The sequence below is a fragment of the Marmota marmota genome, unplaced genomic scaffold, assembly GCF_001458135.2.
Source record: "Marmota marmota marmota unplaced genomic scaffold, marMar, whole genome shotgun sequence".
Lineage (NCBI taxonomy): Eukaryota > Metazoa > Chordata > Mammalia > Rodentia > Sciuridae > Marmota > Marmota marmota.
This window is the reverse complement of record NW_025999900.1, coordinates 59,581,708-59,606,448: the sequence shown is the minus strand read 5'-3', so window position 1 is coordinate 59,606,448 and position 24,741 is coordinate 59,581,708. Positions and strand designations below refer to the sequence as shown.

Genomic DNA, 24,741 nt, shown 5'->3' with positions numbered 1-24,741 from the left:
ACATGGCTTTCCAGGGGTTTGAGCCATTTGGGACTCGCTGTGGCAGTAAGTGGGGTGCACAAGTCACCAGACTTGCTGGGAGCGACTAAGACACAGGGAAGGATGGACGGCACTTTCAGAATAAGAAGCCGTGGCTTTCCATCCTGGTTCACCAGTCTGCTGTGAGGTTTCAGTGAAGTGATTCACCCTCTCTGAGCTCAAATTTCCTTACTTAGAAAAAGAAAAAGCCCTCGATGATCGGTGGGCCTCTTCACTGAGCGCCCTGCAGTGCTGTGGGGAAGCCCTGTGTCCTGCTAACCCCTGTGTCTCTCTTGACAGACATCATGGTTGACACGCCGGACGAGCAGTCGATCGTGACTTACGTGGCCCAGTTTCTAGAACGTTTTCCGGAGCTGGAAGCTGTATGTTGGTTTTCCTTGCCTTCAATTTCAAAAAGTGTACATTTCCACTGGCTGCCATCAGACCCAGCGGGGACTTGGACTGTCATTCTCTGTTAACAGGGACAACCCCAAGTTGGTGGTCCTTGCCTTGCCATGTTTTAACTTCCAGATTATGTAAAACATAGATTACGCGTAAAAGTTGGGGAGGAAGCTGGTCACCTCTTTGCCAAACCTCTTCCCATTGCAAACTTTATAAAATTATAAAAGACATCCACTTATGATACAGATCAGCCACTTGATTCTTCAGCTGTCAGGCGGAACATCTTAACAATCACCAGCCTTTATCAGTGTTAAAAATATATTGATCCAATTGTGGTGGCACACACCTGTGATCCCAGATACTCAGGAGGCTGAGGCAGGAGGATTGCAAGTTCAAAGCCAGTCTCAGCAATAGTAAGGCACTAAGCAACTCAGTGAGACCCTGTCTCTAAGTAAAATACAAAACAGGGCTGGGGATGTGGCTTAGTGGTTGAGTTCCCCTGAGTTCAATCCCTGGTACCACCCCCCCCAAACAAGACAAAACAAAGCAAACAAACAAAAAATACACACACACACACACACACACCATTCACAGACATGTTTTATATCTTCAGAACCTCAGATATACTTGGGGATAGAATATTTTTGGAGCAGAATCACTTTGCAGAAGTGGTGGCTTCATTGAACACCCCTCCCCCACCATGCACAGCCCTGAGATAATGTCAACAAAAAGAATGACAGTGACAATAGCAACAGCCTTGTGAATTCATCCATTCTTTACTGGATGTGGAGTGCTGGCTCAGGGGACTCAGCAAGGAGCTGGACGAGGCTGAGGGTGCAGCTCCGTGGTAGAGTGCTTGCCCAGCATGCACCAGGCCCTGGATTCCACCCCAGATAGATAGATAACATACGTCATACATCATACATTCAGGCACACCATTGGACAGATGAGGTCCCTAACTTTGTGTAGCTTGGTTCCATAGGGAAGATCATTAATGGGTCAGCAAACACATTATTATATCCAGCAGTTGTAAATACTAAACAGAAAAGAAAAGATGCATAAAGAGTTAAAGAATGCTTGTAGGAAAGGGGGACGGACTGCTCTTTTTGCCGGATACTGATTATTTTACTGTGCCCCTGGGTTTCCAGGCCATTCCTACAATCCAGCCTGGTTCAGAATCAGTAGCCTCTTCTTATAGATGGGACTATGGGTGCTCAGAGAGGGTTAAACGTCTCCCCAGGGTCACTGAGCTATTAAGTACAAAGTTGGGGTTTGACCCCAGCTCTCTGTGGTTCCAAAGCTGAGTCTCTTAGGTCCCTCACAACATGCATCTGAAGCTGGCACCCCATTTCCCACTGAAGAGCCTCACCAGGTGCTGCGGCTGTCATCCCATCTGCCCTAGCACCCTGGAACACTTCCCAGGGCAATTTGGAGGCAGGGATTCCTGGGCAGGAATGCCATTGTTGCTGTTTGGAGCCCTGTGACCTAGGGCTGGCTACTCAGCTTCCCTGACATCTGCATCAGATGCCAACTGTAAAGTGGAGATTTCACCCACCTTTCGGGGCCGTGTGAAGAATAACTAGACGTGTTCCCAGCCTTGGGCCTGACACAACAGTGGACGTTCCGCGTGGAGCAGTGATAATTATTTTTGCGATTCAGTTTTCCTGGCCCTTTATTAAATTCCAAATACCAGGCCTCAGGGCATTCATTAATCCTGACCTCTTAATCAGGAGGCAGAATTTGAAATCAACTCAAACTTAATGGTATTTGTGTGAGTCAAGGCCACAGTCAGGATTCAGCCCAGCTGACACTTGGGTGTCCCCAGTGCTGGCATCAGAGATGCAGCTGAGAATAGAGAAGTTAAAGAACAATTCCTGGGGAAACTCGTCTTGGGTCACAGGACACAGTGCTTCACTGCAAAGCAATCGTTTACACCCTCAAGGGACACAGATGAGAATTCTCAGCTCACCAGATGTCCCTGAGCTGGGCCTCCACGATGCCGCACTCACCCAGCGCTGGCCACAGATGAGGTGCTATGCCTCACTCCATGGCACCACATATGGTTTCTTGGGGTGAATATACCATACGGACTTGAGAAGAATGTGTCTTAGGCAGTTAAAGAATTAACATTCTTTAATATACTGCTCATGTGTGAATATGCTGTTCTAATAGTCCATCTGCAGACTGATTCTTTTTTATGCATTTCTGTCAGTTAGTACAGGAAAGAAGTGTTTGGCAGTCTCCAACTAGGTCTGCAGACTTGCTTGTCTCAGTTTGGTCGGGTTTTGCTTTCTGTGTGTGGGTACTGTGCTATTTGGTGTGTCGACGTTTAGGGCCCTTGTATCTTCCTAATTACTTGACACTTCTGTTTTTATGACATTTCTCTCTGTCTTGAGGTATGCTTTTTCTGATGCAGTCATAGCTTTCTTGTGATTAGTGTTATATGATATTTTTCCATCTTTTTTTCCTTTCATGGATATGTGCACTTGCACTAAAGTATGTTTCATATAAACAGCATATGGCTGAGTCTTACTTCTTATCCATCTGACAAGCTGTTTCATTTAATCAGTGCATTTTCTGTCCTGCTACGTGGTTTTAATCTACCATCTGGATTACCCTTTTCCATTGATCCCATCTGTTCTGTGTTCCTTTCTTCTTCCTAACTACTCTTTTTTTTGTTTTGTTTTTTTAATTACACAACCGTTTTTGGTGTCCACTTTCTCTCCTCTATGGGGCTGGTAGCCACATCTCCTTATCATTTTAACAACTTGATGAATCAGTTGCTCTAGGGATTGTAAATGCTCATTGTTTAACCTACCTTAAAATGATTATCACACACTTCAGATTCAGTGCATCCTGTATGTCTCTAAATGCAACAGTGTAACTCCATTTCTTTACTCTTTAACTTTCCTTTACTTATTTATCCATTTTAGTTCACAATACTTTGTTATTTTTGCTTTAAATAGTAGACTTTTGAAGAAACTGTATAAATAGTCTTTTCCATCACACACGTTTACTCTTTCTGGTACTTTTCCCCTTCAGATCCGGACTTCTATCTCTAATCATTTCCCTTCAGCATGAAGAACTTCCTTTGTTTGTCTCGAATGTAGATTAAAGGGTTATTCCAGAATCTTTTCTTTTGCTAATTCTTACACTGGGCCATTGGTGGTTCTACTTCTAGTGCCTATTGCTTCTCTTGATTATAGGTTTTACTTTCAGGATCCTTCAGGAATTTAAAAAAATTTTTATACCAGACCTAATATATAAAAGGATAGTAGAGATTGAAGTAGATAACATTTTTTTCCTCTATTAGTCTGTTTTCTGTTGATATAATAAAATAACTGAGGCTAGGTAGTATGCCCAGGAAAGACATTTATTTAATTCACAGTCTCGGATGTTCAAGGGCATGGAGCATCAGTTGGCTCTAGTGAGGACCATCATGGTGGACGTGTGTGCCAGAGAGACCACATTCTGAGATAGCAAGCCAGAGAGTGATTCAGGGGTCAGGCCTACTCTTTTAGAACACTCCCTCCCTTGGGAACTAACTGGGGTCTGATGAGAACAATACCCTTGCATCCCTGAGAGGTCTCATCACCCCTCAGCTGGCCACAGTGGCTACCGCTCTTCTAACCTGTGAGTCCTTGGGGGACAGCCCATGGCAGTGGAGGCAGCCCTTTCCCAATCAAGCCCCCGGAACAAGCAGTTGAGCATTTTGACTGTATCAGGAAGTGACAGGAGGAGCTCTGTTACAGTTTTATTTCATTTCAGTTCTCTGATTTCACATTTATTTGAGGGTGAGGTCAGTATGCACAGTCTCCCTCTACCAGGGCAGGGGAGGCCAATCTGTAGTACCACCAAGAGTCTCTCCTCTTCAGCCTGGCCCCTGGCTGACTCTTACACACTAAAACTCCTATGCGGGACCAGGAGCATATGACAGGAAGTCGTTTTGTGTTTTTAGCCCTTCCAGATTTAGTCTCCCACTCCAGCCCTCCCAGTCTGTAAAACCTGGTCCATCAGGCCTCAGCTCAGAGGGTTAGTGGCCCACCAGTGCATACCAAGACTGGGCCGGTGGTCCAGTGGCGTGATGTAGCTGAGAGTCTCTGCTCGCTTAAGAAGTGCCCAGCCCTCCCTGGAGATTAGCACATTGAGATTTCCTTGCATCCATAGCTTTACTATTTTATTTTTAATTTATTTGACATTGCCATTTATATCTTAATCAGAACACTTTGTCAAAATGGCTGTGTATGTGTGTATGTGTGTGTGTGTGTGTGTGTGTGTGTGTGTGTGTTGAGAGGGGGATAGAAATTGTATTTAAACTTTGAGGTTGAATTGATTTCATGTCGTCCTATGATTCTTTGCAGGAAGATTTTGTGGATCCAGATAAAGAAGACCCCATTGAGTCCACCTTTGTCCGCATCAAAGAAACCCCCCCTGAGCAGGAAAGCAAAGTCCTCCTCCTGACTGAGAACGGGGAGCAGGCCTACACTGTCAACCGCGAAACCAGCCACCCGCCACCCACCAAGGTCTTTGTCTGTGACCAGCCAGAGAGCACAGGGGGATTCTGCCTGGGTGGCATGTCCAGCCGTTCACTGTCCTCCGAAAGCTCCACTGATTTCATGCATCAGTTCGTCGACCAAGTCCTCCAGGGGAGCCCAGGGAAGATGAGTAGCATCAGTGAGCCAGCTCCGGAATCTTCCATCTTGTCCACCAGAAAGGACGGCCGGAGGTCCAACTCTTTGCCAATCAAGAAAACTGTCCACTTTGTGGCTGACACCTATAAAGACGCCTCCTGCAGCAATGACCCTTTCTACGGTCCCGACCTCAGCTTTGAAGAGAGCCTGAGTGCCACCCAGGAGCTGCCGAAGCAGGACGAACAAGCCTCGTCAATCCAGGTTGCCCAGGAAAAGAAGCCAACGCAGGAACCCTCAGCTGTCCCGGGAGCAGCCTCCACCAGGGTCCCCGGGGACTTGCCAGGGGCAGATGATCATGCTCAACCCTCCCAGCATCCCTCCTCCTGTAACGGTGCTGTAGAGGGTCCCCCTGGCCTCAGGGAGGAAGGTCAGTCTCCTCCCCACCCTGGAGAAAACACCATCTTGGCCAGTGCCCAGGAGGTCAAGGTGAAGCTGCTGACCGTGGAAGCTGTGGATAAGGAGGACTATTTTGAAGGCATCCCGTTGAAAGCTTCGAAATTTAACAGCGACCTCGTCGATTTCGCTTCTACCAGCCAAGTTTTCCCTGAGGCCCCTTTGCCACAGGAGAAGACACCCACGGAGGAGGTGGCCACTGACACTCCTGCTGAAAAGCTAGGCAAGAAGAGGGGCAAGTCCGCCCACACCGGGAGGGAGTCGCCCGAGCCCCAGGTCAAGCGTGACAGGCAGGAGCCTCCCAAGGGCTCCGAGCAGGAGGCACAAGTCTACTCTTTGGCCCTGGACGAGACACCTGTGGATAAAAAGCCAGAGGTGTATGAGAAGGCCAAGAGAAAGTCCACCCGGAGTCTCAGGGAGGAAGAGGGGGAAGCTAAAGGCCTCCCGGGGGTTGTGGAAGAATTGCCTTCCAACCCCCCAAGCGGCAGTGTCAGCCTGGAGACCCTCAGGAGCCACAGCGAAGAAGGCCTGGATTTCAAGCCCTCTCCGCCCCTCTCCAAGATTTCCGTCATTCCCCACGACCTTTTCTACTACCCGCATTACGAGGTGCCGCTGGCCGCGGTTCTGGAGGCCTATGCGGAAGGCATGGAGGATTTGAAAAGCGAAGATGTGGACCTGGAGGAGCCGGAGGGCTACCCCCACGAGCTGGACCCCAGGAACAGGGAGGCCGCCAGCGCCCAGAGCGGCTGCAGCCTCTCCACGCTGGTTGGGGTCCTCCCTAGTGCCAGCACCCATGCGTCCTATGTCAACGGGAACGCCGCAGGGGCCATGCCAGCCGCAGAACCCAGTCCCCTGTCCCCCAACAAGGACCACCAGCCAAGAGAGACCAAAGAGAGTGGCCCTGAGGAGAGCCATCAGGTACTTGATCATGGGTTGGGGAGTCCTGGCTCCTGCCTGGGGAAATTCTGTACTTGTTTCTCCATGACATGGGTGAGGAGGTTCCCCTTGTGGGCACCCCAGGGCACTAAATCAAAGGGGCAGCACTTTTGTGAGTCTCAGGCAAGTGCTAGGTGGACACCTGAGAGGGAACCCCTCTTGAAATTTTGTACCATTGTCACCTCGCTGGCCTTATCCACCTTACCCCAATCCTGGCCCTAGTCACAGGTCTGTAAAAGGATCGTGAAGGTCACTTGTGAGGGTCCAGCAAGGTCGAGGCAGTAATTGTGGTAAAAATAGCAACTGTAGCCAACAGGGAAGCTGTGTTAGTGAACTGCAGTGCCTTTCCCCTGCAGCCACCTGGGGAGGACAGGGACAGCTCTCCCTGACCCCAGCCGTGATTTGCAGGGCCTTTGGCACATTCAGCACTACCCTGCGGCTCCTGTGGCCTGGAATGGGCTGTGTCCATGGGAAGGAAGCCTCTCGCTCTTGAGCTTGAGCAGGACACACACTTGTCCACCACTCATATCCACCCCATCAGGCCCAGCAGCTCAGGAGGCACAGGCGTGCACAGGGAGCAGGCGTGTGGGGCCCTCTGGGGAGTGGGCAGGGGCAGAGAATCAGAGGAGGGGAGGGTCTTCCTGCAGGTGCCGGTGATAGGAATGCAGCACTGCGGCCCAGGGAGGCCAGAGGGAGCTTTGCAAGCCAGCTGGCTGGGTCCCCAAGGGCTACCCAAGGGATGGGCCTGGGCTGGTCCCACAGCCTTCCTCAGCTGTCACCCTGCAAAGCCCCGTGCAAAGGACACCTGCTGGAGCCTTCCCAGCCCCTGCCCAGGCAGAGGCGCGGCTCCTGCACCTGCAGCCGGTCACGTGTCTGACGCGTTTCTTCCTTTGAGTGCTTAGCGGGTTTTCATGGGGTTTGTTCTCTCCCAGGAGCTCATGGGCATCTGTGTATTACTCTCTGACCCTAGACACCAGCATGGTTCGGGGAACAAAGGTGTATTGCATGCTGGTTTGGGGCATAGGCAAGTGTCAGGTGGGTGAACGATAGTTCTGCTCAAGAAAGTCCCGGATGGAGCCAGCCTTGCACTCTGGGGAGGGCTACAGGGAGAAGGGGGCTTGAGGAGCCTCAGATGGGACTCAGGTGGAAAGCTGCCACACCTGGGGCTTGGTTTCATTCAGTTTGCCCTCAGGACAGTGGCGGGGAGAATTCCAGGTGTAGAGGGCAAACGTGGCAGGAGATGGCCGTTTGGGGCAGGGCAGTGAGTGCGCCATCTGTGGGACAGATGGTCCCACAGGGCCAGGGACGCACTGCCCCCCGGGGAGAGGAGCCCCACCTGCCTTTCCGCCTCTTCCCACTGCTGGAGGCTGACTTCTCCGAAGCCAGCCCTGCCCTGTGGGAGCCTAAAAAGTCAGTGAGATCAGGCCTTCATGTCCCCAAGCTGGGGACGGGGGAACAATGGGGGTGATTCTTCAGACTGTGGTCTGCCGAAAAGCTCCTTTAGGACAAAAGGTCGGGGTCAGGTGGGGGACAGGGAGAGAGTAGAGTGGCAGCTCTGCCCCATTCCTTAGAATGACTACTCAGCGGCGGGACCCTCTCCCTGGCCCGCGCAGTGCTGGCAGTGGGAATGCCGAAGGCAGACCAGCCCTGCTGTTCCAGCACGTGGGCAGGTGAAGAGCCCTGGGGGGGGGGGGATCATGGAATCAAGTGGAGACGCAGAATCCCCATGGCACTGGTGGTGTGAACTGGGGCAGGTCACGCGGCCTCCTGAGCCTGGCCCTCCCTGCATCTGGGGGACTGGTATTCACACTCTGGCTCCGCCTCTCCAACAAGTGCCTGCCCACTCCCCGAGCTCCCCGCATTTGGCTCCGGAGACAGGGGGTGGACCGTTTGATACCTGGCCCTCAGATGAACTGGGAGGCTGCCAGCTGCCCTGGTCCCAGGAGTGGCTCCACGTGGGACATTGCTGATGGGTTCAGGAGGCTGGTGTGGCCGTGGTCAGAAGCTCTTCCTTTCCAACTGAGAGCTAGAGATGTGGCACTGCATGGCCCTTGGCCGCAGTGGGGTGTCATCCCACAAACTCTGAACTGGCTCGTGGCCACCCGTGGATCCTTCCTGTGCTTCACAGGGAGGAGGGTGGTCATGTGGAGGAGTCGACTCCTGCCCCTCTGAGAGACATCTTCTCTAGGAAACCCCATGGTACAGTGGGAAGAGGTTGGGAGTGGAATATTGTACCCACCTGACAGGCAGAAAAGGAAGGCTCTAAGAGAGGTCAGCTGCTCAAGGTCAAAGAGCTGACTCAGCGGGATGTGAAGTAAGAGCCTCCCGACTCTAAGCCCTGCCCTGTTCTCACGCCATCCATTCACAGCCTTTGAATTCCACACAAGGCACAGGAGTTGGGGTGGGTTCTCTCAGGGGCAGAGGGTGCTGGAGGGAGATTACTGGGTATTGTGGCTGGGCTGGGACACTGCTCGGTGATGTCATCTGCTCTGGCAGGAAATTTGACTTGTTTGGGGCTCTTTTGTCTTCTAGTCCCAAGAATCCCCACGCTCAGAAAATATAGCGAACCCGTTAGAAGTAAAGGTCCAGGAAGGGCCAACCAGCAGTAAGAAGAAGGAGAAAAGGAAGCACATGGACCCCGACGAAGGCTCGTTATTTATAGCACCTGGAACCGTTCGGTCCTCAGAGGACCTAGAAGAAGACGCTGGCGACCACAAAGTCCCTTCCAGGTATTTTACTAAAAATCTTTTCGCCCTAGAGATGGAGCCAGAGAGTCGCTGTCTGTACTCATTCCGTTTGCAGCTTTCGATTTTGGGGGGTTCAGGGGTGGCACTGGGCAAGGGTCCAGAAATACAGAGTCAGCAAAGTCCCGGTTCTCCGCACCTGGGCTCCCCTGCCTGCCTGTCACCAGAGCTTGTCAGGAGCAGGACCGGCAGGGCACCTTGCTTGCCCTCCCTCCTCACTCTGCTGTTTGGGTGGAAACAGCCACGGGCCCAAAATGGCCCGACCCAGCCGGTGCTGGTGGGAAAGTGATGAACTTGGAGGCTGCCAGCTGCCCTGGTCCCAGATAGCCATTGGGCCAAGTGGAGCCCGACTTCCCATTTATACGCACCCTACTGACTTGGAGCTTGTGACCTCTGTCCTGGTCACATAGAAGCTAGACGTGGATGTTAGTATTCTGGTGTCTCCCCCAGCTTCGGCTGGAAGGTGGTTGGGATGTTTGATTTTTCTTGGGGCAAGGAAGGAGCAGAAGGATGACGAGCCTCAGATGATCTATAGGAGCTCGCAGCACCCACCTGCCCGGTCACTCCAAGGCTGCTAGAGGAGCCAGATTTGTCACAGGGATAATGTGTCTCTGCTGTCAGAAGACCCGGGTGTCTCCCGGTCCCCTCCCCGTCATCACAGAGTCACTGTTTCCCAAGCCCGCTGTGTGCAGGGCCTTCACACAGCCTTCCTCGTTCGTTCTCACGTCGCCACCCGAGGCATGTGGGTGGGCTCCTGCTTCGCAATGGCAGACAGGGAATCTTGGACCTTGTGAACTCCCCAGGGCCTCTGGGCTTAGGCAATGGCAGCGCCGGGCTCTGAGACCAGAACCGCCGACTCCGTGGTCCACATTTCTCCTCTGGCCCCTGTTCCCCAGAAGGCAGGAGTGGTCTTGGCCAATCAGGAAAATTATGGAGTCATGCATTTGGGGAGCCTGCTGGGGGCCAGAGGAAGAGCCACGGGTGCCCAGGGCTCCAGGTCCACTCTGCTTGGCTTCTGGGCCTGGGATGTGGGGAAACAGAGGCAGCCGTGAAGGAAACAGCCAGAGCAAACAGCCAGCAGCAGGCACCTCAGCAAACGCTGTGAAGGGAAGGAAGTGGGAGGGGAGCCGGGAGCGGGGGCAAAGCCAACTCCCTGGACATGCGCCGTGTCCATTGGTAGCACAGGTGAAGCCCAGGGAAGAGGAGCCCAGGACAGACAGGGAGGGGAAGCTGTCGTTTCAGGGTCCAATCTCCTTGCCCAGGGCAGAGGTCCTTCCCCCTTACCCAGGCACAGCAGTGGCAAAGCTCGAAGCTGAGTCCCAAGTGCAAGCAAAAGCGAGAACCCCAGAGCCCTCCACCTGCTGCTCCAGGGTAGGAGACGCCACCCCTCCTGGACACCCAGGAACACTGATCTGCAGCGGGGTCAGCACCTGGCTCCACATTACTGAATGGGACCGTTTTCTGGGCGCCTCTCCCCCTGGTGCAGGGTGTTTTTCTGGCCATCTCTCAATTCTGTCTCCTTTGGGGCTCCCCACTGGACAAGGTAGAGAGGCCCATTGTTTCAGAGCCTGCAGGACCCAAGTGATCTCTGTTTCCATCCACCCTGTACCAGGCACCTGGCCGTAGTTCAGTTTCTTGACTGAGCCCCTCTCCAGGCTCCTTTAGTGACTTTCCCTCTATCTGGAATGCTGGCACCTGCCTGTCCCCTGGCTTACTACATCTCAGCCTTGGTTCTCAGCTCCACCTGCCTCTTCCTCCAAGAAGATTCCCCTCTATATGTTCCTCTAGCCTCCTCTTTTTCCTCACTGTGCAGAGCCGAACTGTAATTTCCGTAGTCACCTGTGTTTAAGAATGTCTTTATCCTCCCCAGTGATCTCCTTAAAGAGAGATGTATAGAGAGCCCAGCCCCAGTAGTTAGTTAGCACAGGCACTGGCTTGTAGTTGGCATTCACTGAAATCCTTTGGGTAGAAGATTAAGGAAATAGGCACTCGCTTGATGAATGAGCTCTCTTGTCTTCTCTTGGCTCCTGGAGGGCAAGGAGGGTGGGTTCTGAGCACCTAGCCTGGTTCCTGGCACACAGTAGGATCTCGATAGTATTTGCTTAAAGAATGAAGATCAGGATTCAAACCTACTATAAATGAATCTCAAAATATCTAAAAGGAAACTTGCTGCAAAAGCCAGGGCACCGAGGAGAGTCCCTTCCTGATACGGAGGTGCCCCCTTATTAGAAAACACCACAGACACACGTGCAGGGCACATCTGCCTCTCCAGGCCTGCAGTGTCAGGGTCAGCTCTGTTTGAGGCACCACTGGGGTCTGGGCACCAGAGTGGGTTTTTGTCTTTGTAGGTACATTTTACTCTATTTCTGTGCTGTGACACCAGCCAGAAAAAAAGTAGCAGTTTTTAGATGGAATTACAAGGACTACGGTTTCCCTGAGCCTAACGTGGGCTTGGTATGTAATAGGCATAACTCCTAGCTGCAAATGTACCCAGTGCGGAGCAAGGCAGGGTTCTCAGGACAGCAGTGGGCAGGAAAGCCAAAGCTGCCGAGTGTCAAATTGCCCGGAAATAAACTCTTGAGACAAATACATTTTCCCCAGACCCCCAGGAGGTCACTCAGGGGGCTTGAATCAAGGAAACTGAGTTGACTCTCTATGCTGAGGTCCACAGCACCGAACCAACACCTGGCGCCAAAACAGGACCCCGTGCTCAGAGCTCATGAGCCCACCAGCACCATTGGCTCTGCAGAGTAGGCAGGATGGGAATGATGATCCCTTTACAGAGGAGGAACGCTGATCAGAGATACAAGTCTGTGGCCGGCATTGCCAGCTAATCTGCTAGGAGCCTAGATGACAGCCCAGGCCTCCCTTGCCACAGCCCTCAGTGGGCCACCTGTGTTTCAAGGACAGAGGCCCATCCCCCGCCAGCCTCAAAGTTTTGGTGGGAAAATTTGCCTGCTTGTGTATGAGGGGAAAGGGGCACACCCAGGACCAGGCCGCAAGAGCAGCGCTCTGAGTGGGAAGGAGGGCTGGAGGGCCCAGATCCCGGGTGAGGCCCGCGGCTATCTAACTTGCAGAGGATCCAGGCGGGCCCCAGGACCTCTGGGTGCTTGGACCCAGAAAGCCAGGATTGCTAAGTGGCCTGCTTTCCAGTAAGCATCCTGGCAGTGTCGCTCTGTAGTCCGTGTGTCTCTGTATCCGTCTCACTGTGCATAAGCACCCACCCACGAAGTGGGCATGTTGGATAAAAGTTGTCATTTCTGTCCCTCGGTCTGAAGTCGCCACTTGCCTGAGTGCACGCGGGGACAACTGGGGCTGGGGGTAACCATGTCACAAGCCTCGGGGAGTTCTGGGTGGTGTCAATTTAAAACATGTCTTTGTTTTTCAGGACTAGTCACAGTGACTCCAGTATTTACATTCGACGCCATACTAATAGGTCTTTGGAATCGGTTAGTATGTGAATTTCTTCTTCCCCTGGGTCCCTGCTAATTAATCAATTCCTTTCCACCCTTCCTCCTCCCAGGCCTAGAGCTTTGAAATCACTGTTGAGCAACAACTATACTTTTGGATAGAAGACAAACACATTGAAACCTTGTCATTAAGCACAGTCCAATTGGATGTCCAGTTTGGGCGATAAGGGATGTAAATAAAGTGATGATTTTAAAGCCCAAAGGCCTCTTTGTTATAAAAAAAAAAAAAAAGAAAGAAAGAAAGAAAGAAAAAAAAACCACACATCCAAGACGCCTCCCTAGACCCAGCACACACACCTAGAAGATCCCATTCAATGACAGGGACATAACATAGGTAGAGGTCCCTCTTGACATTTGCAGATACCCAGCCTCAAATTTCGGGGACCCGCAGCAGCCCAGCTCTGCAGCACACCTGGAAGGGGTTATGGGTGGCGGGAGGGCCTCTCCCGGTCACCCTGGAGGGCGTGGGGAAGTGGTGGGAGAATGTTGACTGTTTAGCAGTTTGATTTTGGAATTAGCTGTTTGCAGTATCGAGAAAAGCCTGGCACCCTTGACTCTGTTTGAAATCATCTTATTTTCTGTTTCAGAGATTTCATCTTTACTAATTGGGTTGCGGGGTTTTGTTTATAAATTTCACTGTAGGATCATTTTAGCTATGTTCAATTGAGGAATGCAGCAGATCTGGATGACAGAAGAAACCGAATGTTAACCAGGTTGGTGGCTTCGTTCTGCTGCAAGTTTGGTGGGGTTAAAAAAAAAATGTTTTTAATGAGGCATAGCCTACCTGATGGGGTGGAGATTTTATTTTCCTACTGTGTTTTGTGGATCACAGTAATAATAACTTGAAAGAATGTAGGAAATACCCGTTCCAGAGGCTCCGAATATAAATTCAGTATGCGTGGGAGGGTGAAGCGGATATTAATGAACAGTGTTGGAGTGTGGTTTAGAAAACCAGTCAGGGCAAAGAGGAGTCTGAGTTACGAGCCGACAGCTGCATTTAAATCAAGCAGTGGCAGAAAGGAGGTACCGCCGCAGGGCCAGGCAGGAGGAGAAGGGCAGGGGAGTGGCCCCTGACAGCCTGTGTTCATTCTGTCGCCCCTGCAGGTACAATACTCAGAAGCTCACTGAGCTGATTTTACAGTTTTATGGCATCAGAGCAGACATGAAGAGGGAATTCAAACATGCCGGGATGTCCATGAAAGTATTTCTTACTGTTGGAGAACTAGCTAGCCCAATCGAATGTCGCTCAGCTGGCTGAGAAACAGCCCATGTAGAGCCCAGAGAGCAGAAACATCTCCCAGTCTGCGATGGCCCCAACCAAGTCGCAGTCATACAGGGGCTTTAATTGCTCTCTCTCCCTCCCTCCCTCTCTCTCCCTATCCCCCCAATGGCTTTGACTTGGCCTGGGAGGTTAGATAGTTTGCTTATTTATTTATTTTATCGCCATTTGGAGGATGGAACCCGGGCCTCACACACTCTAGGCAAACACTCTGCCACGAGGCTGCATCCCAGCCTTTACTTTTTTATTTTGAGACAGTGTTGCTAAGTTGCACAGGCTGGCCTTGAACTTGGGGTCCTCCTGATTCAGCCTCCCAGGTCCCTGGGGTTACAGGTGTGCATCCTGTGCTACATGAATCACATGAATCACTCCACTCAGTTGACACCCTCCCCCCACACGTCAGGGATGCTGTCTTTTGCCTCCTCATTTCAGGCTCAGGAAGGGCCTTAGACGCTGCCACTCAGGCACCCACATCAGCCCCTCCCCCAGGTCAGCTGGACCCTCTCTTCTGCTCTGCCCTAGGCTGGCTCCCACCATCCTGCCAGCCCCCGTGACTTAGCAGGCAAAATCAAAGTGTCATTTTAAGCCCTGCGTCCTATAGAATAAAAGAGACACACCTGGCCAAAATCATATCTAATAATTCTCCTAATGGTGATATTCTAAAGCCAGAAGTGAAACTCAGGGGTGTCTTTAACATGTTTCTGGTGGCCATTCTGAAATCACCTGTCACTGGGGCACTCTGCACTCCTTTTGATGGCTGAGGAGTCCCCTCCATGACTAGAAAGTAACTGGAATCTGTCAGTACCTCACTCCTTAAGGGGAGCATCCTGAGGACACTGTGATATGAAGGCAGTGTCCCTGGAGAGCTGGGGCAAGTCACCGCCCTCACAAGTCTCAGTATGCCCATCTGTGGGACAGTGCTGACCATTCCTCCCGCTTGGTGCCCAGGAGCTGAGCTGGGCAGGTGGAAGCCAGAAGGGCCACCGGGATGGCCACCCTCATCCTTGGGTCCATGCCCATGACTTGTGGCCTCCCGGAGTCATCACACCACGTCCTGGGCTCTGGGGCAGTGGGGATGGAGTCGGGGTGTGGGCCACCCTCCTGGGGCCCTGCTACTAACGGCTGTCCCCTGTCTTTCCCTTTGTAGGAAGGCCAAAAATTCTGGAGAAGCCATGTCCCTGGGCAGCCAGAGCCCACAGAGTGACTCCCTGACACAGTTTGTGCAGCAGCCGGATGTGATGTATTTTATTCTCTTTCTCTGGCTCCTGGTCTACTGCCTCCTGCTCTTCCCGCAGCTGGATGTCAACAGGCTCTGATGTGTGTGTCTGGAGAATAAAAAAGACAGGCCCCTGACCAGGGTGGGGTCTTTTTACTTAATTTTGTTTTGTGTTGGGGGTGGGGCCGCTTCTGCAGGTGGTGGAAGACCTGGGGGAGCCCAGGCCCCGCCCCCTGCTGTCCTGCTTTGCTCCAGTCCTTTCCCCTCCTTGGGGCCTGAGAGCACCTTTCCCCTTTGGCTGTGTGCTCAGAACTCAGGTGGCAGCCGCCTCCCTGGTGAGTCTTGTCCTTGTGCCTTGCTTGATCAGATGGTAAGCATCCTCACCAATATTCAGCCAACACCTGGATCTCGGCTCTGATGCATGCAGGTTTCCCAGGTCCTGGATGAACTCTAGTTACTTACCTCTCGGATGACGGTCTGCCTGATGAGGAGGACCGTTGGTCCCCTGGGGACCTTACCTGGAAGAAGTTTCCTCCAAGTGCAGGTGTCTGGGTGAAGATGCAGGTCTGTGCACCTGCTGCAGTCTGGTGACTGGTTGCATTCGTTGGGGGAACCAAGCAGCACCGAGCTGCTGGCTCCCAGAAAGGGCACCAGGGAATGGCAGAATCAAGGAAGAAGACCAAGGCTCTGTTGTGAGCCACAGCACTTGCATTTCTCACCCTGGTTTTCTTGAAGGGGTTGGAGGAGTGAGATGCATTTTTTTTTTTTCCTGGTACTCGGGATTGAATCTGAGGGCACTCTGCTGCTGAGCCACACCCCCAGCCCTTTTTATTTTTTTGAGACAGGGTCTTGTGAAGTTGCTGAGGCTGGCCTCCAACTTGTGTTCCTCCTGCCTCAGCCTCCTGAGTTGCTGGGATTTCAGTTGAATGTCACCATACCCAGTTGAGATGTATTTTTAATTTGCTTTTGCATTGATTGGTTGGAGTTAGAACTGTGACTTTTCAAATGAAAATCATATTTTCTGTCAAGTGAAACCTAAGAGGAGCCAATCTAGACAACGTGTTCTAAACAGAGCTCTAGCTGGCTCCCAGCAGGCGGAGACCCCACTCCCACTTTGCTGATCTTCTGTGAGACCTCGGGGCCCAGCAGGGCATTGTGAAAGGTCCTGAGGAGCTTGGAGGTGGCCAGGCTAAGAACAAGTGCCCACTGTGCTGCTGGAATGCTTTGGGGCATGCTGACCTCAGAATACCTGTTGTGGCCTTGGCACCCCTTGCCGGTCATCAAAACGGGTTTCTTGAAAAGTCTTTCTGGAAAGCTCCAGAGCCATGATGGAGTAGAGCAAAGCAGGTGGGTTGTAAGAAAGACAAAGGCACTTCTCCCACCCTCCCATCAGATCAGCGTGGGTCCTGCTAAGACTCAGGTCAGTGAAGGCTGTTTAAGTTTCCTCTTGCCTCTGCTCTCCCCCTCGAAAGCATGCAAAGTTATGAACTCTTCCTTCCAAAGTTATGAACTCTACTCAGCAAAGGCTCAGGGAGCAGTTTGTCCAGCTGAACCCAGAGAGGCACAGCAGGTTGGCCAAGGTCACACAGCCCACCAGGAATAGACTTGTCATGAGCACCCTGATGCCCAGTCCAGAGCTGTCCCTTTTTGCAGGAAACTTCTACTGTGCACATGAATGTCTTGATAAAATGACTAGGGAAAAAATGTTCTCATTCAAGCAAAACCAAATATTTGGGCACCTATCAAACTTTGTTTTGTTATCTTTTTTAAAAAATTTCAATTTGTTTTTGCTGTCTTTTCCATGAGGAAGCTTTGTTCACCTTCAAGCTCAACCCCTATACCTTCTGGAACATTCTTCACACCTGTCAAGGCGTGTCATTTGACATACCAGCCTTGCTTTTACTCGGGGAATCCCATTCCTTCCTAGCAATCCAAGGACTCTCTTCTTTCAAGCAGCAGGTCTCAGATACAGAGTTCCAGCAAAACTGAAAGAATTTACACAGCATGGTGGAGCCCCTAAGGCCGAAACCTGGCCTCTGTGCCATTCTGCCTCCCTTCCCCCAAAGAATCTCAGCCTTCCAGGCAAAAGCTCTCGGAGCTTGGAGTGTCTCCATCTTGAAGGCCAGGAGCCCGTAGAAAATGAGCTAATTAATGAGCTTCCTGGCAACGTCAGAAGTTCAGAGGTACGCATAATAAAGATTATGTGTGTGATATTTTATAACCCTGGGCACCTGGACGTCTCTGCCCAAATTAAATGCCAAAGAAGAGCTGACCCAAATGTGAATCATTTTGTTTCACAGCTCTAGGCCTTGTTCAGAAGCTCTCTGCAGGCTCCCTCCCTCACCTCCTCTTTGAGTGTTCTTTAAAACATCTAGTGGCAAGATGCCCGAAACTCATTTGGCTCAGGTTGGCAGTAAACTGATTTTTTAAAGGATAAAAAATTCATTTGAGTATAGGCTTATATGGAAGAAGGTGGTTATAACAGGCTGCTGGACAAGCCACCCCATTCCTTGGAGTTTTTTTTTTTAATTAAAAAAAAAAGGACTATCAGGTTTTTAATGAGAACTAGCAATTTCCTACGTTCTAGGCAACTTGCTCCTAGAAGTAACCATTTTGAACACTTTGAGCTGTTCTTCTAATATTTACCTTTGCACTTCTACATAACATGCTTACACTTTATTCTTTTAATTTATTTAGAAACATCTATTGACCTGCTAATACTGCAGATGGAGGTGACGCTTGTGCCCGGACCCTATAGTTAGATCATGTTCTTTGGTGCATCCAGCATTGACACTGCCATGGGCTTGTCAGGGATGTTCACTCCTGAGCCACATGTTCACTTCGGGCACATGGCCTTCCTAGTCCCACTTCCCCCTTGATTCATATCCTCTCTCTGCCCTGCCCCACCCTCCCTCCCTATCTCTCTTTGGAGTGACATTCTTCAGTAACCCGAGAAAGGGAACTTGGAAAGTATATTGTTGCAAATATTTTGAGATTTTTTTTTTGCATGACTTAAAATGCAAAATGCATTTGTGCAAATGTGGCTGAGCAGAGAACTGCAGTTACAAAATACACCCCGCCCCGCCACCTGTGGTTGTTGACCTCTGTGATGCCTTTGGACTCCCATGTGACTTGGTTTTCTCCTCTCCCTGGAAACACTGAAGAATGCTTTGTTCTTGGTGTCCTGAACTGTCATGATGGTGTCACATCTTTGCTATTATACTTTGTGCTGAGCCCTAAGAGAAAGGTCTTAAGTTTTCTCGAAATTATTTACATTCTTTCATTCTGATCTGTCATTCCAATATAGGACCTCTCCAACTAATCTTCTAATGTTTTTATCTTTTTAATTTCTCATCTCTATTTTTTTATTTGCTTTCAGGAAAATATATTCAATTTTATGTTGATTTCCAAAACTGTTCATTGTTCTGGGTTTTGTTTTGTAGTGTTTTGTTCTTGACTCAGGAATGCAGATCCTATTGCCCTATGGATGTTATTGTTGGCGTTGTTTTGTTTTGTACTGGGGATTGGATCCAGGGGCACTTTACCCCACTGAGTTACATCCCCAACCTTTTTTTTTTTTTTTTTTTTTTTTTGAGACAGGGTCTCCTAAGTTGCTGAGGCTGGCCTTGAACTTGTGATCCTCCTGCCTCAGCTTCCTGAGTTGCTGAGATGACAGGTGTGTGCCACCACGCTCGGCCAATAATAGCGTTTGGGAGGAAGTTCTTTTCTGCTCCCTATATTGCTTTGGCTTCCTCTAAGTTTCCTTCCTCTTGTTTTGGTCTCTGTCTTTATCTTTCATGTTCCAAGTTTTTCTCTAGTATCTGGTGATTCTGTGGATCTATCTGTTCATGTTTAAAAGCGGATGCTCAGGAAGCTGTGTGTCAACTAGTGGGTTTTCTCTAGTCCACGAGGACTGGACTGGACTTTGGAGAATCCTGTGTCAGTATTTGCACATTCTTTCTCTGCGGCCCGATCCATTTCTTTAGAGAGCTTTTCACTCTTCCTCTGCCTGGGAAGAGGGACTCACACGGGGCTGCTATTAGTCTATGAAATGCCCTTGAGCAGTTTTAAAAACAAGTGTCCCTCTGGGCAGAAGCCACCACGGCACTTAGCCTGACTGGCAGAGCATACCCTTCATCCCTTTCTCTGGGAGGGTGCAGCCGTGAGGTAGGGCAAAGCTTGAGGGAGAGCCCAAGCTGGACTTCAACTCCCGCTTGCCCCCCGGCCTGGGTGTTTGTTCTGTGCCACAACTGTAAGGCCATCTGCACCCAAGACCCCTTGCGGTGCTGGAGTTCTGGCCCAGCAGGCGGTCTCAAGGCCAATCAGTGGCTAGTCCACTAAGTTGCTCCTGCCTTTGCTGTGTGTGGTGTCCCTGGGTTGGAGCTTCTCTTATTTCTCCATGGTGTAGGAGCAGAGGGGACATCTGGCTGCATGGGAGGGACAGGAGGCCTGGGAGTCCACAAATGTGCCTCTCTCCAGCCCTGTGTCTCGCCCCCACCTTTCCTGGATGCCGATGCAGTGGCTCAGTGGCCTCCCCCTATAGGCACCTGGTACCCCTCCGCCCTCCTCACTTCCCATCAGCTCTGCCCCTGCTGTGGATGGATTGGCGTCCAGGGCCTGCGGCTGTCTTCTCCCACCCTGGATCTTCATGGCTGTGCAGCTGTCTTTCCTTGGCTCTTATTTCTGTAGAGTTTCATGACAGAAGAAGTGAGCCCTGTGCTCTGTACACTGTCTTGATCTGCAAACCCCTTTGAATTTCCGATGGTTGACTCTGTGGCTCGCTGCTCTGCCAACTGCTCTGTACCTCTCTGCATCTCCCTGAGGCCATAACAACATCTGGGTTGCTGATCTGTGCGATGCCCAGTACAGGAGAGGGTGAGCTGACCCTCCAGCTCTGCTCGAGGCTGCCATTCAGGTGGCTCTTTCTTCCCCTTCCTTCCCCGGTTCTGTCACTCAGCCCCAGTAAACCACCCTAGATCTCCGCATGCTCACAAGGCCAGGCTGTGTGGTGGAGTTTCCAGGTTTTCTGGAAGTAGACCACGCTGGTGTTTGCCAACGAACAAACAGGGTCCTCTGCGGGCTGGAGTGTGGAACATGAGCCAGATTTCCTCATAGGAGTGTGTACCAGAGCTGGTGATCACAGAGCTGTTGGGGGCAGCCTGGCCACACCTGACCTTTCTGGTCAGATGAGCTTCCCCCAGAGGTCAGCCCCAGTAAGTACACCCTCATGGCTCCATGAGCTGCCACCCAGGACATGGCTTCCCTGCTCCTGGGGTTCAGCTGGAAAAACTGCTGCCAAGAGTCCCTCCTGAGGCGGCTCACCTGCCCTTCACAAGGGTGACATAAGTGGGACAGCCACAGGGGTCATGTGAGGGCTCAGCACCTCCTATAAGAAATGAGGAGGCTGTGATGGGAGGCTTGCAGGAGCCCGAGTTCAAGACCAGTCTGGGCAACACAGTGAGACCCCATTACAAGAATAAATAAAACTAAAGATGACTCATCACCCTGCTAACTAGTGACTCTGGGATGACCATTTGCATTTCCAATTAAGTTTTCTACAAACTTTCAGCCTCCAACAGAAGCCAGAGTAAATGAGTAGAGATGGTGTCCTCCTGGGTGTCAGAAGCAGTCACGGATTCTTTGGAGAGGAAACTTCTTTCTGTGATTCTATCCTCAGAGTGACATGAAGTCTTTCACACCAGCTTAGTTTTCCCAGCGCTCCAGCAGGGCTCCAGAGCCTGCTGGAGCATTGAGACCTGACCCCCTCTCTCCTTCCTGCTGGAGGGACTGCCCTGGGTCTGCACCGAATGGCCCACCTGGACTCTTCCATGGAGCTCCACACCCTGAAGTCCCAGAAAAGGGCTTTGCCGGAGCTTCAAAAGCTTCTCGGCAGTGGTTTTTCCAGGAACAAGGGTGTGCGGGTCTCTGCAGGGCCCAGCGTGTTCTCTTCCCCAGCCCCACACGGTCCCTGCTGACACCCCATTTAGAGAAGGTGGAGCATCCCGGCTACAGCTGCAGTTTGCATCTGCCACCAGCCCAACCAGCAGTGAGGGGGCTGCTCTCAGGACAAGGCCCAGGACCTAGGATGGGCGGTAGAAGTTGGGAGTTGGTGCTGGTGGAATCTTGTTTATTTGCTAAAAATTGCCACAGGGTGTTTCCCTTACCCAGTCGGCCACAGTGGGGGAGTAGAAAGGAGACACAGCCTCGCTGGTGCTCTGGGGAGCTTGAGGGGCCTTTGTGCCCCTGCCTCTCACCAGGCTTCCCCCAGCTGGTGGAAGTGAGCCCGCGGCCGAGGACCCTGGGCTTCGCAGGAGTTGCATGGGGCCCTCCACTTCCCTGGCATGCGGGCCCCAGTGAGCACCAGCCCTCCTCGCCCTGGTTTGTAAGAGCCCCTCAGCGGCCTTGGCCTTCGGTGGCCTTGGCCTTGCCATTCTCCCTGGCTGTGTAAAGGACAGGGCTTGTGGTGAGCTGGGCGTGACCTCAGAGGCTGAGCTCCTGGTTCTCAGAGAGTTGGCAGAAGTTACCAGAGCCGTTGAGCTGCCTTTCCAGGGTTGGTAGCCTCTGCAGTGCCGAGAAGGCTGACTTGGTTGTGTCCGGAGCCTGTTCTGAGGTTCTTGCTCAAAACACCAGGCAAGCGGTTCTGCCCAGCCCCGGCCATAGCAGCCGTGCACCAGGAAACATTCTCATCAGGGAAAAAGACAACCAGTATTTTGTGCTCGCTGGCCAAGCTGTTTTTAAATACAGGCCTCAACACCCGCAGCCTGATCCTGCTGCTAACCTGTTTAAATCCTTGACATGCTGATGTCCCATCTAGCTTCAGCTAACCAGGCCGTCCTTAAATGAACCCTCTCTTGTTGTTGTTTTTTTCTACCCGTCCTTTCTTCCTTCCCTGGGAGGCACATACAATAGGGAAAGTGGGCATATTGGGAAGTCAACCAGATCTAGATCTGTGTCCTCACTGTCACCTGATGCCTGGGTGACCTCGGGCAGATTGACCGCTGAGCTGGTTTGCAGTGTAGGCACTCAGCACACATTTCTCAAAGAACAAATACCTTCCTTGCGAGCTGTAAAGTTGCAGCCTGCCCAGTAGCTGCCAGTTCTCCATTTCCCTCCTCTCCAAGCACTGGCTACATCTCCTTGCCAACATTCTATTACCCAAGGCTTCTGTCCACCTCTCTCCAATTCACCACCCTGTTGCTGGCTGTCCTGCTTCTAATCCAGCTGAGGAAGTTGAAGCCATTGTGTATTCATTGATGGGACCTTCCCAACAATCATGGGAGGAAACTAAAGCACAGGCCGGAAGAATAACAAGGTCACATCCTGGAGCTAGTAGTTGGCAGAACCAGGAATGTAGGGCTTATTTTCAGACATTAATGTTCACAATTAACATCACTGCTTAGGAAAGAAAGTGATCCCCCTAATGAAATTCTGATCCTTCATGACACTGGCCTAGTTGGACCAGTGTTGGATGGACATGCTCTGTACTGGGAAGGTGGACACGTGTAGTAATCACACTGCTGTTTCCTTCCTCGAAGCCTTCTCCCCAGTCCCCAGGTTTTCACACTGGGACTCCCAAACCCAACTGCTTAAATCTCTCCTTCAGAAATTCATGGTTTAGCCTACAGTTGCAAATTTGCAACCAAAATTTCTGCCTCTAAACAGCCTTTACCAGTGAAATCTCAGTGTCTAATATCAAACACAGTTCATCAGTGACTTGAGTTTAATGGTACCTCCTGTCCCTAATGGTTCCTCTCTCCCGCACATGGTTTTCAGAGTCGAAACGAGGCTTTCTCCTTTGAAAATCCAAGCAGAAAAGGCACAGGTGGAGCATGATTAAAATGGTGGCTGAAGACCATGAGTGACTTAAATGAAGTCAGAATTGGTTGGGGTCTCAGATAGGGATCATGATTTTTTTAAGTTTAAAAGTCATGATTTTTGCATTGTTATCAAAAAAAAAAAAAAGAAAAGATGTCATTTGATAGGTTTATGCTATTTGTCACTGCTTCTTCTAGTTGCATCAAAAGTCAATAGCACATTATCTGTAACACCATGCTGTGAGGAAGGATAGCCACAGGACACCGGTATTCCTAAATGTCATGCAACAGTCGAGATACTTTTGAAAGGAATCTGAGGTAGTCTGCAGTCTAGAGAGCTGACATTGCCCAAAGTGAGACATCATTGGCCATGGCCTCAGCAACCCACATCCTAGTCAGGGCTCACCTGCAGACACCCTGGATAGTTCCCTGACCTCTCTAGGTTGAAAATTGGAAGACCTCTTATAAAAAGTTCTTTCTAGGTTTAAAAATCCAAAGGTTGGCAAGATAGTTCTTTGTGTTTATTTCTGTGTTGATCTCACCATTGGCCTATGTGCTGGAAATGTGCACTTCTGTATATAAGTGAACACCAAAGCTCAGAGCATTGCTTCCTGTTCATATCTGACAAAGGGTGCCTTAGGGAAGAGTTTGCAATAGCAGAAGGTCATCTGGTAGAAGGTTTGGGATGAAAGTTTGGTGTAGAACCTGGGGACCTACTTCCTTGGGTTTCCAGAACTAATTTGGTCTCCTTAAGTTAAAACAGCAGCTGACATGGTTTCCCAGGGGATTTCTTTTAAATTAAAAAATTCAGCTGCAGAAATAAATAGCTGTACCCAACCAGACCTTTCCACTTTTGGCCTCTGTCCTCTTTTTCTAGTAGTGACTCAAAAAGGCTCAATTTCTGCTCAGAGTCAGTGCTGTTTGCATTTGAGATCCCTCAAGCCTGGGCTGGCCTGTGGAGGGAGCAGCTGTGTCAAGACCCTTGCTCTTTGCCCTTGAGATTGGACCAAGATGATGCCTGTATCACTTGCTCTGGCGCTGACACTGTAGGGAACATGGCCAGCCCTACTGAACACTGTTGGACCAGGTTAAACCTGGAGATGGGTTTCTTCAGAGCTATTATCCTGGAGGTTAGCAGGTATTTCGTTTTGGGGAATCTGTGATATATTTAGCAGATTTAATGTTTCTTTAATGTCATGGCAGGACTTCATTGACTGTGTCTGAAAACTTTTACTGAGAGCTTCAGGAGAAATATGGAGGAAAAAAAAGTGAAATGTTATTTTGTAGTACAAGGATTATTTTGTCTATTTAGAATATATATATGGCTGTAGCTTTGTAAAAAAAAGGGGATCTTTGATTAAAAATTGTATGAATGTGCACTCTTATTTATTGATTATTGTAAATTAAGATATAAATGGCTATTTGCATAATTTATCCCTGTGGGAAATTAACTGGAGTATTTGTTATTTGACAGTTTTCTATCAAGGAATATAGGCTTGGTGCTACGATGAATGATCTTGTGAAATTTCATGTATTCTTATGAAAATTTTTGGATATAAATTTCTTGAAATGACTGTGTCATTGATAACATTTATTTCCGTGTGTGTGTGTGTGTGTGTGTGTGTGTGTGTTTACAACCAGAAATGACAGTGCCTTTCCTTTGAAATAGTACTTTATGGGCTGGGGTTGTGGCTCAGTGGTAGAGCACTTGCCTCACACATGCGAAGTACTGGGTTCGATCCTCAGTGCCACATAAAAATAAATAAAGATATTGTGTC

General features: G+C 50.5%; 1 protein-coding gene across 6 annotated transcripts in view; it reads left to right on the top strand.

Annotated features, from left to right (window-relative positions):
• The window catches only part of Clmn (calmin), a 91,082-nt gene extending 66,545 nt beyond the window's left edge, over window positions 1-24,537 (top strand). For 2 of the 6 annotated variants that reach the window (XM_048799287.1, XM_015495299.2), the window contains exons 8-14: window positions 319-401; window positions 4,782-6,422; window positions 8,973-9,169; window positions 12,573-12,633; window positions 13,297-13,367; window positions 13,759-13,855; window positions 15,085-24,537. In XM_048799287.1, the coding sequence (XP_048655244.1) occupies window positions 319-401; window positions 4,782-6,422; window positions 8,973-9,169; window positions 12,573-12,633; window positions 13,297-13,367; window positions 13,759-13,855; window positions 15,085-15,249 (2,315 nt within the window). In that variant the 3' untranslated portion in view covers window positions 15,250-24,537. Of the gene's footprint in view, window positions 1-318; window positions 402-4,781; window positions 6,423-8,972; window positions 9,170-12,572; window positions 12,634-12,707; window positions 12,857-13,241; window positions 13,275-13,296; window positions 13,368-13,758; window positions 13,856-15,080 lie in introns of those variants that run through there. The other 4 variants (XM_048799286.1, XM_015495304.2, XM_048799288.1 and 1 more) reach the window with 4 other exon arrangements.
• Window positions 24,538-24,741: the final 204 nt, after the last annotated feature.